The 17,905-nt window shown below is 44.5% G+C and overlaps 1 protein-coding gene across 1 annotated transcript; it reads left to right on the top strand.

Moving 5' to 3' along the window:
* Nucleotides 1-3,380: 3,380 nt before the first annotated feature.
* Exex (motor neuron and pancreas homeobox extra-extra) lies at nt 3,381-17,491 on the top strand. The gene is made up of 3 exons (XM_076781543.1): nt 3,381-4,791; nt 14,016-14,179; nt 17,086-17,491. Exons 1-3 carry the CDS (start codon nt 3,381-3,383, stop codon nt 17,326-17,328), a joined length of 1,818 nt encoding a protein of 605 aa, XP_076637658.1. The 3' UTR covers nt 17,329-17,491.
* The last annotated feature ends 414 nt before the right edge of the window (nt 17,492-17,905 follow it).

Genomic DNA, 17,905 nt, shown 5'->3' with positions numbered 1-17,905 from the left:
AAATCAGAATAATATTTTTTCATTTGCTAGTATACAATTTTACGCCAGCAGGTGCGTGCATAAGTAGACAAACAATAAAAAACGATCGTTTTACTTCTCCTTGTTTGGCTTTTACAGCTGGCTAGTTAACCGAAAATAATCACTGGTAAATCAACGAGACTCGCAGACACAATTTTATGTGAAATCAGTATTATGCTTCCAAGCGAATATGTGCATTCGGAACACCTTGGTGGGTTCGAAGCGTTTGAAAACGAAACCGACACAAGGGCGGAGAGAAAATAAGCTTGGCTTATCGTGACGCGGCATAATCACCGATTGAAAATCTCTTGTGTTTACTTGGCTGTCAAGGATGAAAGGTGCTACCTGCGAGTACACACGTGTACGTATCTACCTATATACACATGTGTGCATAGTATTGTTGCACCGTATAGGTAGGCGTCTCTAAGTATACGATATCTCTGGCTTTCTGTTGATGGTAACAGAGCGTTATATCTTTAAGGTGAACTTGGTCTCCAAAGTTCGATAATTTTTCTTCTGGTCAAGCGTGTCTGTATCCGTACATTCGACGCAACTCCATAAACCTAATGCCATTAACGATATCTTTGTCGTAAACCTTCATGAGGAATAATTAACCGTGCCATCAAGTTTAGGTTATACGCTCCAGAATATTGTCGAGTATAACTGGCGATAAGTCTTAAACAGTACTTATTCGTGTCGCCATATTTGGCCCTTAGCGAAAGTTGAACAATCGAAATTGTATGGACGAGAAAAACTTACCTGTTTTTAAATCGTTGCGTGATTAAAAGAAGGTTACTCAGAATCCTTGTGAATAGTATTATGTGAGAAGAGAACATTTTAAAATACTAATCTCTATATCATAGCTATTACGAATCCTTTCTCAACGTTAAAAATAAAGTAATATCTGGAAGGATTCGGATAATTAACAGATTTTCAACACAAAAACTGTTACGTATGTGTGGGCCTACGCATACTAGCCTGTGTTGCTGAATATGGGAAGATGTATTACGACGGTCGTTTAAAATTTTTGTTCCGTGGATACGTCGGACGTGCTTCGATCCTTAAGTAAATATCCTTCTCTCTGTGTTATTTGGTTAAAAAGCGGTGACCGACGAACTTGTGCCGTTTACCTTCAACTCGTACCCGTCGCGCTACATTCAAACCATTATAGGGACACACCGGAGATCGCGAAGACTATGGATATCATAACAAACACAAAGGATGCAGCGACTACGGTGATCGATCATTTCTACACGGACGACTGGTCTACCCTTCTGGTTCTCTCGACGAAATCGACTTTGTTCGTCGGCGGAATCTCTGTTAAAAATTTTCGAACAAACAAACGCGTAGAAGATCTTTCGTGTCCGCACAAAAATAATTTTTAATCGTTATCGGGAGTCTCGATTTTGCGACGCGTTACCTTTGTCTTCTTCTTTCCGCGGGCGTGTACGTTTTTTCGGTTTCTTCTCCCTTCTTTTTGTACCTTTACCGATAGGGAACGGAAACGGGAATCAGTTTCCCGATACGAAACGGTATTTGAGAAAACTCGAAACGTTTGGGCTGGACGCTTAAAAAAAGCGAAGAGACTTTATCAGTGGGATAAGCAAATGCGACGTTGGTCCGATATAAAATATCGTGCGCGACAACCGATAACAGGCCGATTACTCGAAAACTGGGCGTGATGCCTATTACGAGGCTATTAGCTGCTCGATAAAGCAGCAGATAACGCCCGATATTTCGTTGAAAAGGTTTACGAACGGATTGCAATATTAACCAGCGTGAACGAAATAATTATGATGCAACGACAAATCGAAATTAATTCTCGACGATGAAATTTTCGCGAAAGAAGTAACGACGCGAAAAGGGGTAGAAATATGAGAAATCAAGGTTTTCAGTTATGTACAATTCAGAGACGTATAATAACGAATGGAACAAAGTATTTAGGCGATTCTTATCGTTCTGTATTTCTGATGCAACATTCTATGTTTGTGCGTGTCTACTCTGTGGTTCGTTCGGTATTCTTGAAAGCAAGGAAGCGAGTTACTTTACATTAATCGTAGTTTAAGAATAGCAATGGGACTTTAAGATCATTATGCTTTTATTTATGATATAGCAGCGCCATTGTTATTTATAATCGCGGTTGTTCTTGTCGCGTTTACGAAATCGCCGACAAACGAAAAAGGGGTAAGCAAAGCCGCAAGGGTATCGCGAGGAGACCGACGACATCGGCTATCCTCGTTATTCGTGGACGGTGTCCGACTACCCTCTCATTATCCGAACGTCGCAACGAAAGTTGCGCGCATTCCTCCACCCCTCGTTTTTCTCCGACTGTCACGTGGCACCAACTGCATATCCGTTCTCCTTAGCGCGCGTACCGTATTCGTCGTCGGATTGGACGATTCCTGTCGCCGTTGGGGGAAGTCTTCCTGTCCTTTTCCGGCGTTTCTCGGCGGCAGTCGCCGTCGGAGGCGACTCCTGCTCCCCGTCTGGTCCCCGGTTCTTCGCGGATCCTCCTTTTCCCACTTGTTTCTTTCCTCGATCGTGCTTCCCTATCCCGGTGACTCTCTCCCTTGCTCTTATCGCCGTCTCACCCCGAAAGAAGAGCAGGTTGAGCGCGTCGAGGCGTCTCTCTTGTGTACGGGAACAGCGTGCAACCGGATCCTAATTTCATACTGCACAAATCCGTCGCCCGGGGCTTGGGAGCCTGGTGCTCGATGCTCCGGGGTTCAGGGTTTGGGGTTGAAGGGGGAGGGGGAGGGGGGTTCGGGAATCGGGAATCGGAACTCGAAACCGACGACACAGGCAACGGGGAAAGAGGGGAACAAAGGGGATGCCGTAGGCGTGGCAGAAACGCGAGGTTTGCCGCGATAGGCGTGGCAGAATCGACTGACCGCGGAAACGCAGCAGCAGAGGGGAGCGGTTTTCCCGTCACGGACACGCGGTTCCTCGCGACGTCACTTTGCGGCGCGGCGTCGGGTTAATCGCTCGTATTGCCGCGAAATCGAAATCGACGCTCGATCGTCGCGGTTCGCGTTTGGAAAAACAAAAAACAAAAATAGATACGAAAAAGAAAAAGGAAAAAGAAAACAAGAACCCGATCGCGTGTATTGGTTCGGTCGCGAGACGTTCCGGAAGGGTGGGCTTCGTACGATCGGTCGGTCGGTCGATCGTGGATGATCGATCGATCGATCCATACCCCGGACACCTATTATCTATCGGCGCCGGAGAAATGAGTATCCGTAGATAATCCCGTAATCGAGAGAAGCCCGACAGAAATTCCGAGTGCCCGTAATTAAAGATCGCGGCGAAGCATGCGCTAACGACCGGTTTCGCGCGTACTCTCGCGTTCTCGCGTGTCAGGCATGCATTACGACGCGCAAGGTGTCCTGGAGAATTCGTATTTAAGGCAACGGCAAGACCACCATCATCAGCGGCAACAGCAGACGGGCCAGAATAATACCGTTTACGCGCAAAGTGCGCGGCAAAGTGGCCGGGGTCGGAGCTGCTCGCCGAGATCGGAGGAAACGAGATCGCCGGCCGTCGAGGCGAGAAGCGAGACGCTCGGAACCCCGGAGGAGGTACGTTTCGTGGCGAACGGCTCGCCGTTGGAGCTCGAAGACGGATCGCGAATGTCGCGGTACCGCGAGGAACACGACGCGAAACGGTCCTCCTTCTCGAAGCAGGAGTCCCCGGGTTTCTTCCGGGACACGGAGAATACGAGTGTGAAGTGCTTTACCGAGGAAATGGTGTCCGCGGTGGCGAGTCATTACAGATCGGACGGTTCGCCCGGTAGAACCTCGCCGCAAGGGTACGCGGTACATTCGACCGACAGACGGAACACGTCCCTCGGCAAAACGTCGTTTTGTATCGACGCGCTGCTCGGTCGGGCGACCGGGAAACAGGAGAACCTCGATCACGATCGATCGGAACGGAGTCAACGATTTCTGTTCGCCGCTAGGAACGCGGCGGTGGACGGGAGCCCGTGTTTGGGTAATACCTCTGCCCACGGTCACGAACGAGAATCGCCCTGCACTCTCGGGGTCGCGACGGGAGCCAGGGCAGGGGCATCGGCCGCGACGGGGACGGTTGGAGCGGAAGAGCAACGGACATCGTCTCTGGGAAACCTCTTGCACCCGTTCGACAGGTCCGTTCAGCACGGCCCGGATTCGCCTAGCTTGGAACTGATTCGCGACGGAGGCGAACGGCAGGACGTTCGTGACCAATCCATGAGGGACATCCACTTGTCCGACGTTCGCGTGGAGTCCGTGGAGGCGAAGGCGATCTTCAGAGGGGAGAACACCGGAACCGGTAACGGAGGATTTCGCGTCGATCGGTTGGAGAACGTCGAGGACGACGCTTCGATCGAGGTCGATCCCACGAGAACGGGAAGCGCGAGCTCCGGCAGCAACGCCAGTCGTAGCCCCGTCTCCAGTCCGCCGATCTCTCCTGGATCGGAGGAACCCACGGGCAACGGTGTCCCTGGGAATCTCAATCTGTCGACCGGTCATTACGGTGCACTCGGTGGTGCCGCGGTAACTCGACAGAACCAGGCTCTCCTTTTACACCCAAGTGGACCTCTTATTCATCCCGGTGGATTGTACTATCATCCCGCGGGTGGTAGCGCGTTTCACTCGATACACAAGGAAGGTCAGCCCGTCGGACATTCGCAGGCTGCCGGACCTCATCCTCAGCAGCACCACATCCATCCACTCCAGCTCGAGTGGTTGGCCAGGACTGGCATGCTATATCCCAGATTACCCGCCGATTTAGCTGGTAAGTTTACGCCATGTGATAGCTACTTCCGAGAACATCCTGAACAAGTACCGTTAGAGCTACGAAGAATGGTCTTGGTTGATGTTCACGGTGCTAATTTCTTCCAAAATTATCCGCGTAAAATTGTATAAGACCGAAGAAGAAATCCCGATATCATAAAATACAGTTGCGTTGCAAACTATAATATTATAGTATGTAGGGCCTAATCCAAACCCTCGAATTATTTTTGAAAATCACCGCGAATCAGAGAGTACAATATTTCGTTTCAGGGTCGCATAGGTTGCCGACCCTTCTTTTATGTGGTACGAAATCCCGATTCAATAACGACGTAATCTTTCTCCGAGTTTCTGATCGCTAAATCTGGACTCGATCGGTTCTCAAACATCTATCACAGCAAGTACGATTCGAAATTGTCGCGTGAATCGTCTTTGTAAAAACGATAAGAGGATCTCCCTTCGTTCAAATGTTACGATCTTTCTCCCCACTTCCGTCCCCTCCCACTTCTCTGTTTCCTGCCTATTACTTTGCGATCGTCCAGGTTTTCAGATAAATTAAAAATTGGAGGATAATTTGCGAGGTAATCGAGCTCGCACGATAACAGTCGTTGCTCGATCCGATAACGAGCCTCTTTGGCAAAGAAATCGACTGGGCCGATCCCGACCACATTTCAACAAAACAAACTCGTGGAAACATTTGTCCAATGCATTATCGGCTGGGGGGTGAATCTTCGCGATAATAAAAATAGATCTACAGTGGGGAGCCGGAGAGAATTCTCCTAGATGGAATCTAAATTCGGTGGTCAGGATTATTGGAAAAGGTTATTGGTCGAAATTGGTGGCCACTGGTGATCGGTAGTTTACACTTACAACGCAATATTGTTTACGCTGGAGGATCCTTAGTACTTTAATCAGAAATGCTAGAAAATCATTGAATTACCAAATATTTCTGTTTCACACTATAATTTGAACAAATTTGGATATCTTTAGACATGGAAAACTGACGCGATAGGAGTCCATTGTAGTTTAAGAAGAGTGTGGTACCACTAAGATCATAATAATACAGGAGTAGTGATTCGAATCGCATCACATATAATTCAAAGCCTGATAAGTCTTGAAAGTATTGATTGATTTGGGAATGTTAAAAATTTTGCACAAATTGGATAAATATTCAAAGATACTAAACTCGACACAAAGTTTAACGATGAAATGAGATACCATTGTGATGTTTCTTATTCTTTTATTCGCTACCCTTTTTTGTATTTTCAATGCTATAGAAACTCTTAACATTCCAAATGCAATAAGACCTTCAAGATTCATGACTTTCGAGAGTTCTCAGCTTCGAATCATATTGGAGTCGATTCGAATTTTTCGTTTCGATTCGAAGTGCTTAAAATCCCATCACTAGTCACGGAGTGTAATATTTGTCGCTGACGCGAAGCCGGAGCAACGTCGTGAAATGGATCGACAGATTGCTCGTATGATGGGCAGATAGCGAGTGTTTACATGCCTAATGTAACGCTCTACCGAGCTATATTGACCGGCTACTCAAGTTTTTAGGTCGGTTGTCAAACGATAACATCGAAGGGAAATTTTGCGTCACGTCGTAAAAATGCGTATCGTGCGCGTGTCACCCTGCCCGTCGTCGCCATCCTGGCAGAAATCTACGTTAGATATTTAACCAGTTAGCGTCCATATCGTTTATTTATGGAAATATCATTATTCATCGTACGAGATAGAATCCATTTCGCGTAGAAAAACTAAATAAAGCAAGTAGAACACTTATCCTTATTCCAATCAATCTATACTGAGATTTGTTGCATCGAGACCCACGAAATAACTCTGACAATCTAACCGTGTACACGGTCAAACGTAAATTATCATACAACATATTTAACTAGAAAAGCATCCCATAGATTTTCAGTTATTTTTCACGATAACGAAAGGTCGTACAAAAAAAAAATGTTATTCCACTTGTTCGACTTGTTTTTGTACGAAAAATCGTCTACTGGTCGTACAGCGATTACTGCGGGGCACCACTGTATTTTATATATTGACTCTTCCCGGAACGATTCCTCCTCCACGTTCGAGAGGACGAGACATCGAAGGTAACGAGGACCGAGGAGATAGGAGGCAAATTGTAGGACAGAAATGGCGCAGAAAAACATGCGGTAAACTAGAACAGGAACGCCGAAGGAAAGGATCGAAAGTACGACTTTAGGCAGCGAATAGACGCAACCACGGTAGAAAAGGACGAGTCGGTTACCACGGTAAATTTCACGCTTGGAAAAAAGAGCCGTGGCCGCGTTGTCCAGCCAATCAGTCGAGAGCTTTTATCGAACAAATTGGTCGGTGAACGTAGCAGACCAGGTTGCCGAGATGGACCGAATCCGAATAAAGGGGAACGGAGGTACAGAGAGAGAGAAAGCGAGAGGTAAAGAGCGGGGGCGGAAAGGGGGGAGAGTAAATGCGCCTGTGTATGTGGGAGAGGGTGGATGCAGAGAGCGAGGGGAATGGTGGAGTTGGAGGGAAGAGAGAACGAAAGAGAGAGAGAGAGTGAGGGAGAGTGGTGCTCGGGGCGGAGTGCGGGGTACTTTCTGTCAGATGATCCTGATTGGTAGTTGCCGAGCAATCCAACGTCGACGAAAAAGGCGAAAACCCGATAGCGTAAAACGAACAACGAGGACAAAAAAAGCGGTCTCGCGGAATAAAATAAAACGATTGCATCCAGCCCCACCTGAAGCGGCCGTTATCGCGTCGGCAGGGAACACGGACTCGACTTGTTAAAAAATTGCTGGATGGGAGTAACGTCCCGTTCGGTCCTTCCTGCTCCCTCTCCCTCCCTCTTTCTATTTCTACCGTATACCCTCGCATCCTCGTACGCTCTCGACGCTGTGTAAATAATGGTGAGTGCGCGACTCACCGGCTCGGCACCGTGAGCTGACAGGGGGGAACAGGGTGAAAAGCACGAGATGCGAGCTTTTATTTGCGGAATATTTGTCGCGCGTTATGCCCGCGGCAACGTTGCGACAACACCATGTTTCATCTATTTCGGAGCCGAGCTTCGCCGTATCGAAATTTAACTAGCACAGGTAGCGCGGCCGCGCGCGTATTTCCGCGACCTTCTGCCTCTCGATACATATCCCCAAATACCCGATATCTCTGCCTCGTGTACACTAAAAACTGTTCCTCGTATCCGCGCGTGTCTACCCACGCGACACCAGTAGTTTGCTTTTGGATTAATCGAAATCGACCGAAACGACGTTTCAACTTTTCCACTCGCGCGATATCCGGTGTCGATGCCCGAGTCGTCGGATCGTCTTCCAGTGTATATTTATTTGTTCATTATACAGATATATGGAAACCGCTTCGTATACAAAAGCCATACGAAGCGAAGAGAGAACACGCATACAGTGGCTGGCAACAGTTTTTGGTCAAAATATAAATTTAACATATATCTTTGTTAGATTCTTGATAGATTATCGTACTAGATTATAGATACTAAATAGCCAATTCGTAGTTGGTCTTACGATCGTATTAGGTTGATGCACATGAAATGTCACATTTTATAAAGGAATTGGTAGTGGCTACGATTTTAAGCGACCAGTACTCATTGGACAACTCTCCTCTATTTTGCAACAAACAAATATTATTTTCACATTCTAAAATTCCATTGTAAGTTTCTCTAATAGTAAATTATCTAAGAAATTTTCTAACAAGTTAGAGTCACTGGTTGAGTACATCGCAGAAAAATCAGAAAGCGAAGGGTTAAATATATCTTTTTTTCTATTAAATCTTCGGTAATATGTACTTCTGTATTTTATTCGTTTATCTTTTTTAATTTGTTCCGTGGTTTCGTTTTTCGATTTTCTTCCCTCGTTGGCCAAGACTCGTTTCACAAAGTATGGAGGAAAAACAATGGCCGAAGATGTCGACGAGATGGCAGGAGGTCTGCCAACAAAAGGGGATGATACCCGAGAGATGAAGCACGCGAAGGGTTGGTGGATGATTTAATTAGTTAATTGTGCGTCATTCATCCGTCTATTCATCCCCTTCGCCCTTCTCTCGGTGGATAGCGTAGCGCCGGTACCGACGTTCTAGAGTTGCCATGGAAACTCCACGGACTTACAGACGGATTCAACGGCTAATTTCGCTCATCTTTGGAGAGATCCAAGAACGCAAATCGGTTTGGCGTGTCCTCACAGACCGAGTATTTTCCGCTTTAGAGGCAAAAAGCATATTTTGCCCTTTAGTCCATCAAGAACACGTTCTTTTTCACTCTTCGTGCTGAAGGGTCAATCGTAACCCATACTAAGATCTTAAAAATATTGTGCGTTCCAATTAATCTTCCGATCATTTTTTCATGTATAATTTTTTCACTAAATATTTTAGTTGCAAGAAGAGTGAAGTGCAGATTATTAAATTTGAGAATTATTATTGTACGGTCTCTTCATAACATGTATAGAACGTTTGGTCTCTAAGTATAGTTTATTATATCAAATGTTTAATAGAAATAGAATTAGTTGCCATGATCTTTCCTCGGAAATCACAAATATTTAATACACTCGTGCGATCAAACGCGACGTCGCGCGACGAGGCGCGTCTGTCCATTACGGACTGTTTCTACTTACGGCGACGTCCAAGTCGTACTCTCGATTTTTCACAATGATTGTGAAAATACTATGTTTCCGGCTTATTTTCACCCCATTTCCGGTTGTACCATGCTTACTGGGACACTCTGAACTACATATATCGTGCTTTTATTGCAACCATATTTAACGTCTCACCAAATTCGAGGAAGATCGCGAGATATCGCGGAGAAATGCGAAGGATGGCATATAATCGCTCGTAATATCGTGCGTAACATCGCATGAATACGTGCAAACGGTTGATCTTTGTACACGATACCGTCTGATCGAGGAGTCTCTGCTAATTGCACATTTGCACGTACGCGTAAAGATGGTGGTGCGTTTAATTGGGGAAGCACGCGCGCGACGCGTGAACCTAGACATCGGGAACGCACACACGCGTGGTAGGAGTAGCGTAGGTGGATGGATGGAAACATTGAAAACGACCGGAGCAGCACCGGCGGCGGTGGCGGCAGCGGTGACGGTGGCTGTGGCGGTCGCATCAGTCTACCTATCTATAGGCATATAGGCGGTAATGGTGTTTCTGAATTAGCTGCCAGCTAGTTTGGCCGCCCGCAAGCAAACAGATCTTGGTTACCCGATGTGTAACGTTCCACGTTCGGCCAAACGCACCATCCTATATCTCTATGATCTGGTTTGATCGCGACGGTACCTATGGACGCATGCACTCCACAACATGGCGACGTTCCTCCACGTGTGTGTTCGTGGCGTTGCCTCATCCTCGACCCATAGACAAGATTTGTTTGGATTGTAAGTCTGTTCCGGGTCTTGAACTTGATCGTATCGTTGTTAATTCGTAGACTAAACTACGATTGTAGTTGGAGTCAAGAAGGGTCGTTCCAGTACCCATCCTCGGTGAGATTAAAAGGTTAATAATCTCTTGGTTAGAAAAACATTCAGTAAGACTAATAAGCATCTCACGTTCACTGTAGACGAATCATCCGTGTAACCGTCAAACAGGTGTAAATACTACAGCTTTCATCTTTGAAGAGGCGTAAATTTGTACGTTCTTCCTTCACTGTTCACTCTTCATGTTAACTTTGAACGAAAGTTTCTACTTTCCACCGTGGACGGGCGTAAATTCGGCATAAATGCCAGAGCTTTCATCCTTCACCATGGATGATCGTCCGCGAGATCATCCAACGCGAAGAAGCGCAAATGGGGTGGAAAGGAAACGAAACGGCAAACGGTCTCGAGTAGGAGTCCGGATGGGTAAAAGTAAACGTTAACGTTCCGGATGTTTATGGCGTGATTTGTGGTGAGTTCGCGAGGCGAGTTTGAAATTAAATCCAACCATTTCGGACAGAGAAAATAATCATCTCTGACGAAAGTTGGCCAACTTTTTCCGCCTCGAGCCGCCTCCGTCTACCCCGTGGCGCTCTGCCCCTCGCTGCCATGGATCCTGTAACCGTGGCGCAGGGAAAGAGGAGTCTCGATGACGTCTCACGATCGAGGGTGTAGAGAGATGGTGGGATACCGCCAACGTTACCCTCTCGCCCGTCTTCGTTCACCTCCTATACGCGAGGGGTTGAGAATCCGGAGGCGGGTCGTATCGAGGACTCTGGGGCTACAGGCGGAGCTTCCGCTGCTACGCGAAACAAGGAGAGGGAGAATGAATCTCGTGAGAGTGCACGCGCGCGCGCATTGGCTCACACCCATTCGACGGGAAGTCGAGAACGAGAACAAGAACGGGGGATGCAAGGGGGAGAGAGAATACCGAACCCACGAACACCCAGGCACACGGAAAGACAGTCGAAAGTGCGGCTGAGCGTGCGAAGGAGTGGGTGGAGATTGTAATGGAACGAGAGCAGAAATAACAAGGAAGGAAGGAAGGAATCCGAGCGTAGCAAACGTTCGCTGTGGCGACTGTGCCGTGAAAATCGGACGATGCTCGAGACACGATTCGCCCTACTACCGGTATACGCGCATACGCGAGTCGATTTGGTTTCGTAATTTCTATTTGCAATTCGGCGCAGAATAATTGCTGTCCATCAGAGGATAACTGCCGAAGCGGCCGCCGATCGAATCTATGCTGTCGTCCCGCGTATTGCGAAATTCGCAATCCCGGCGGCTACGCATTTTTCCGATCGCCGCGCCGATCGATCGATCGTGATTCCGTCGAGGAATTCGTTTCGTCGCCGAAAGTATCTTGCACGGAAGAGCTGATCTCTCGCGGATAGGTATGCCGAGCAATTAACCTTGATTGAGCGATCCTCCGGATCGGATTAGGTTAACGAGGACGATTAGGGCGTCGTGTCTTGTCCGTTTTGTAATTGTCGCTGCACGGATATAAACGTACGCGCGTGTGTATATATTTATTCGAGCAATAGTATAAAATAATATTATGCTTTATATAGTTTTATATAAAAGTATCGGTATTTATGATATCGTGTGTAGACTTGTTTCTTTCACCAGTTAACGCTACCAATGAATTTTAATAAATTAAATAAATGGTAAGGGTTGAAAAATACAGTGCAGTTATCTTAATAGAAATGCATATTAAAAGGGACTCGTGAAACTTGGCGTTGTAATTTGCACGCAAGTTTTGAATAAAAATAGCTGGTTACCAGCAGAGAATACAATGGAATGGAGTATATGGGAAGACCGCGGATTGCCTTATCGGGGCGATAATGAATAAAGTGGCGAGATAGAAGGAGAGAAAATAGTACAGGGGAAAGTGAAATGAAAGGAGAGAGGGAGAGACGAGAGTGGGGAATAGAGAGTAGCGTTAAGTACAGATAATGGTTGGTGTTTACCGGCACGGTGATCAGCATGATTTAAGGGTGGCCTGGCGTGAAGCGGCTAATAGGACCCCAAATAAATTAAATTATCATGATAAAAGTGCGGCGGGACGAGAACGACGTTAACCTTAACGGCACCCCACTGCTTTACCCCGCATAGAAGAGCGCGGAAATGGTGATTGTCCACTCGATGGTGCCGCCCTTCTTGTTTACCGACATCTGTCATAACTTGCACCATTTCTCCCTGGCACCTTTGCTTTTGCAGAGTTTCGATGGTCTCCCATTCGCTCTTCCCGATTCGATCGATTCGACTTAAATCGACAAAACTGCGCCCCGAGAGAACGAAGGAAGGAACAGACTCCGTTCGTTATCAGACATTATCGTTCGTCGAGTTTTGCAACAGATCTTCAAACATACTCGTCCGCAACCGTGCATAAAATCGGTGGAAAGGATACGGTGGTAAATCATAAAGGGAAATAGAGGCAATCGTCCAAATAGTAATTGTCACGAAACGACGGGGAGAAAATCACCGAACAGACCATATGTGCGCAGCGGGTGGCAAGCCACCCTTCGTGGAGACGATTAATATCTATGTATGTATAACGTAAATAGCAAAAGCGAAACTGTCAACCGTTCGCAATGAGGAGCGATACGTCGCACGAAGATTCAAACTTCAAACGCGTTACGAGAGTCCCGTAGGCAAGGAACGAAGAACGTTCAGCCATTTTCTCCTGAACGATAAAGAGTGAAAGTACCTAATACGACCATTTGTAATACCTTACGAAGAATTCGAATTAATCCTTCGTGAATTGAATTAGTCCTTAAATTAAATTTCTAAATATTGGGTACCTTCGGCCTGTATTCTTCGCGAAGTTCCCTGTTTGGAAGAATTAAACGCGTCCCCGGTGTCGAACGTTTGATTAAGCGGCTGATTAAGAGCGACATAAGGGTATCGCGCGTTCCGGATTAATCTGAGTGTACGCGGGACTAAACACAGCCATGTGTACAAACATTGACAGCCGGTCACACACTTGCTAGTTAAGTTGGGGAGAGGGGGGTCGCGAGCTGAAACCAAATGTAGGAAAAAATGTAACGAACCGTGCGATATTCTTCGTTAAAGATTCATTGGTGAAAATTGAGCGATTTTAATCTATATCCTATCTGTGTCATCGGAGGAATCAGAAATTATTTACGCTATCAACGTTGAATCGAAGAAAGCGATCTCCTTAAGTTACCCTACCATTTTGGAAAAGGAATCAAGAAGCTACTAATCTTCTTCTAAAATGTGTTTTCGATGTTATGTTATTGTACACTTGATGACAACAGACACGATGTTAATTTCCTTCCTTTTTTAAATCTATACAAAGGGGAATCAACCCGTTAAGTGACGAATTATTATTATTACTTGGAACTAATGGCACGAGAATTCATATAAACGATATTCAATTTGTTCGCGTTTTGGGGCGGTTTTGCGCACTGTGCGACGTCTCTCGTTATGAAAGAGGTTAAACCTCGCCTCGATTTACGCGAGCGGAACCATAAGGGGAGATTCGGATGCGACCAAGAGTCGTTCATAGGACTAATCGTTAGGGCGGCCACCCTAGTCCTCGACCCCTGTTTCCAACCCCAAATCATACCATCGCGACCCATAGGGATTTACACTCGCGATAATTGCATTAGCATTCGATGATTTTTATTGGTTCCCCGATTGGTATTTATACGAGACGAGATTATCGATAGCGTGTAACGATAACGATTCTCCTACTATTTTCGTTCGCGATGTTTCCTCGTTCGGTTCGAGGAGCCTGATTAATCGTGTACACTATATCTGTTTGAAGGTTGCGCTGCCCAGCACGCTCTCCTCGGCAAAACTAGAAGACCAAGAACAGCCTTCACCTCGCAACAGCTCCTCGAGTTGGAGAAACAATTTAGACAGAACAAGTACCTTAGCAGACCGAAGAGGTTCGAGGTGGCCACCTCGCTGATGCTCACGGAGACGCAGGTAAAACTATCATGTTACAAAACCGCGTTCGACGGGGGCTCGTTCTTGCGAAGACGGGTGTAAGCTTTACTGACGAAATGGAAACGTAATCGAGTAGGGAGGGGAAAAAAATCTCGAGAGGAATCCGCGGAATAATCCAGGATCTTCCTCTTTCGTCGGGGCTGGACGCGAACGAGCGAATCTCTCGCGTAGTTCAACAACTTAAACATAACTCCGAAGCTTACGTGTTCTGACGGATCGCTTGGCAAATAGCGACGAAAGTCTGAGTTATGACGGGCTGAGTCCCTGATTTGTTTCGATATTTAACCGATTCTACCTCGAGCTTCTACCTTTCGAACGTCGAAACGTCAGTGTGCGCCGCCGCCATCACTTCGTTTCTTCTTCTTTTCTTTGCGCCGTCGATGACGAACGATGGTCAGTCCAGAACGTCCAGAAAGTTTTGTTCGGTTCAAAATTGAACCAATAATAATATTTTTCTAGGAATTCATAATTTATTTGCGTAGTTACCAAAGTATAATAAATCTAGATTGATATAATAGGTTATTCCGAAATGTTGTGCAATTGCGTGAGTAAATTTCTCGTAGAAACTCTTTTATTGGTTCAATTATGCTCCTCGCTGGTATATACATCCTACATATCTTTCACCACGAGAAGAAGACACGCGCGTTTTCCCCCGAAGGGTGAAGATGTAATCGGGTCGGGGCTGAGGCGGTTCGGTTCGAGCGTATGATATGTTGCCCGAAAGATTTACATCGTTTTCTTATGGGATTGGAGGAGGAAACATCGAGTCTCTATATTCGTTCGCAGCGATTCGAAGGATCTCGTGTTACTGTTCGCATGTGTGGCCATAATGCTTGATTTCTCGAAGCGATTGAACGCTGTAAATTTTGTTTGATTATAACGGAACACAACGCTGTCGCGTTTCTCCTCTGGTATGCTATTTTAATCTCCATTCTTTCCTCGCCGTTGGCCTTTTATTCTTTTCCTTTATTTCCTTTTCGTGTGATAGAACTAATACTATATCGATAATATTGGTACTGGATAATAAGCATTTTATATTAAACCGTTTTGATCGTAATGCAAAAGTAAATAAGGAAAACCAGCGGTCATTTTCTTTCACTTCTGTTTATGTGGATATCTGTGTTCTCTTTTCACTTTATTTAGTTTTTGTATACGACATCGATTCTACTTGTATAATGAATAAATATGAACATACTCCAAAGTAAATGAAACAGTAGCAGGAATACAACCGCATGTACCTTTCCACATAATTTTATCAGCACTTGGGCATCTATGTGGAGAATGTGGACAATACAGATTTAATTACATTACATGCGAAACATAATGCGAAATAATCGATAATAATTTTTGCCAAATTCTGTCTGCAATAAAAAGTATCTGTAACTGGAACAAGAATTATTTTCAGATTCATGTTAATAAGATCTTTTTCCATCCGTAACACAAAGTATAAAAAGACTGTAGTATGGTCTTAGAATTTGACTAATTATTTATGTTGAATATTGCACCCAGTGATGAAATTGATACGATTGCATATTGATCATGTTTAAGCAATTCAATAACAAAATAATAGGTGGTATTAATAGATATCTAAATCTTAAGTCTAAACTTGGTATCAGTTTTTCAACACCGACACTTTTGCAATAAATGTCCAACAGATACCAATACCTTTTCACGGCGTATAGACGTTGATTTGTACTATTGCGAGTGTATCAAGAATCAGGCAAAAAAATCTAATCGGTTCGAAATAAGCAGTGTAAGTAAATAGATACAACTTCAAGTAATTACAAAATCTAATCGTGAAAATTAAGCACGATTTAAAATAATCAATCGCGATGAATGTAATTCATAGGAGGTCAAATAGGATCAATCTATCGAAATGATCACGAATGAAAATAAAAAATTACGCACAGTTATGTATTGTACGTTTTATTAATTCATAATTAACGGGAAAAATATTTTGATACAAGTTGACAAAAAATTAGGAAGTGTACAAAAGGACAATGGAGATATTCACATTAAATTTTTGAAAAATAAAACTTGAGTAAATTGACTTTATTTGTGAGTAATTATCGGTTAAATAATCGGGAAATTCCATACCGATTAGACATTGTTTCTTGCTTTTGACACATTTATAATAGTATTGATGCCTGGTTTATGGTTCGATATGGATCGTTATTCATTGCACACGTATCTATGTCAAAATTTAATACCACCTATGTACACTCCCGTCCATAAGTCATCAGACACTTAACGAATGTGGAATAGAAATAAATTAACACTGTGAAACAGTGTAAATTATAAAATGCCAGTAATTTATTAATTACATTATAAAGGAAATGTAACTAATATTGTATATCATATCAGCGAACAATTTAAAATTTTCATTTCATGAGCGTATCAGCTTCGTTTGATAGTGGCATTTTATCGACGATTGGTTTTTAGTATTTATTCCATTAATATCGTTCTAACCTTTCTCAAATATTTCCCACGAGTCTTTTGATTTTAAACGCGTTTATCTTCGAAATTTGCTTTCTCGTACAATCTCAATTATTGCATATTTATTTTGATTTATAAAATAATTAAAAACGACTGAATGTAACGAAGCAGGATAATAAGGTTCAGACAATTGTATCCGTGCCTTGATTTACATTTTCCAGAACGGACGAGCAAAAATGAAAATAATGCCCGGTGACTTATGAGCGATAGTGTACGCGCTGTTGTAATCGATACGTATCAACGCGTTCGTGTATCAAAATGATTTGATATAAAACAATACTTTGCGCGGTATCGATAGTATCGGTACAGTATTAATCCTTTCATTAATTGTCGCGCCGATCGTTTTCTCGTGAAACGAATTGATGGATGATCGATGTGTCTGAATTTAGGTGAAAATCTGGTTTCAAAATCGCCGGATGAAGTGGAAAAGGAGTAAGAAGGCGCAACAAGAGGCACGTACAAATAGCAAAGGCGAGGAGGCTGGAAATGGGAGAAGTACCGAGAGGGAGACAGGAGGCGATCAGAGTACAAACTCACCGAGTCCGCAGGATGATGCTAAAGGAGCGTTGCAAGAAACACAGAGAAGCACGAGCGAACTTCAGGAACCGCTTTATCGGCCCTACGTGGTATAAAAGTCTGACCAATAATACGTTAAGACCGTGCTAAATAAGAACGAACGATGACGTAAAGCTGTTTGATATTCGGTGGTACACTTATTGTTAGATCGCTACAAAACGGAAAGGTTCGACGCGAACACACGCGACCCTCGGTTAAAAATACGAAAATATAAAATACGTAAAAAGGGATACAACGTTAACGAAAATCGATTAGACTGAAAAGAAATCGAGAATACGAATTGCGTGCATGTACATACTACGTATACCGGTGTAACGTTGCGAAACATGTATGTAAATATAGGGAACAAAAATAAAACAATCGATGATTTGTCACGATCGTCGATAGCAAAAATTATTTGTCGAGAAGCTGTTCTGAAATGTTTACAAGTAGACGACCACTGCTGACGCGTTGCAACGGTACGGCATACACTTACTAAAGGTAAGATGGTAAAATAGAACACTTGTGCGTGTGCGTGTGCGTGTGTGAGTGGGTGTGAAACGAGTTGCAAACAAAATGTATAAAAGCGAACGAAATGAGAGAAGCGCGCGCGTCAAAGATGCTATCTTCATGATTGTAACTTTACTCGAACGT

This window comes from Colletes latitarsis, chromosome 2 (genome assembly GCF_051014445.1).
Source record: "Colletes latitarsis isolate SP2378_abdomen chromosome 2, iyColLati1, whole genome shotgun sequence".
NCBI classification, from domain to species: Eukaryota; Metazoa; Arthropoda; class Insecta; order Hymenoptera; family Colletidae; genus Colletes; species Colletes latitarsis.
Note: the sequence above shows the minus strand (reverse complement) of the source record. Positions and strands in the feature narration are given on the sequence as shown.

What these genes read in the sequence shown, in the direction of transcription:
- Exex (XM_076781543.1), top strand. Translation starts at nt 3,381, where the DNA reads ATGCATTACGACGCGCAAGGTGTCCTGGAGAATTCGTATTTAAGGCAA. An exon ending in ATTACCCGCCGATTTAGCTG is followed by an intron (nt 4,792 to 14,015) that starts GTAAGTTTACGC and finishes ATCTGTTTGAAG; the next exon opens with GTTGCGCTGCCCAGCACGCT. An exon ending in TGATGCTCACGGAGACGCAG is followed by an intron (nt 14,180 to 17,085) that starts GTAAAACTATCA and finishes GTCTGAATTTAG; the next exon opens with GTGAAAATCTGGTTTCAAAA.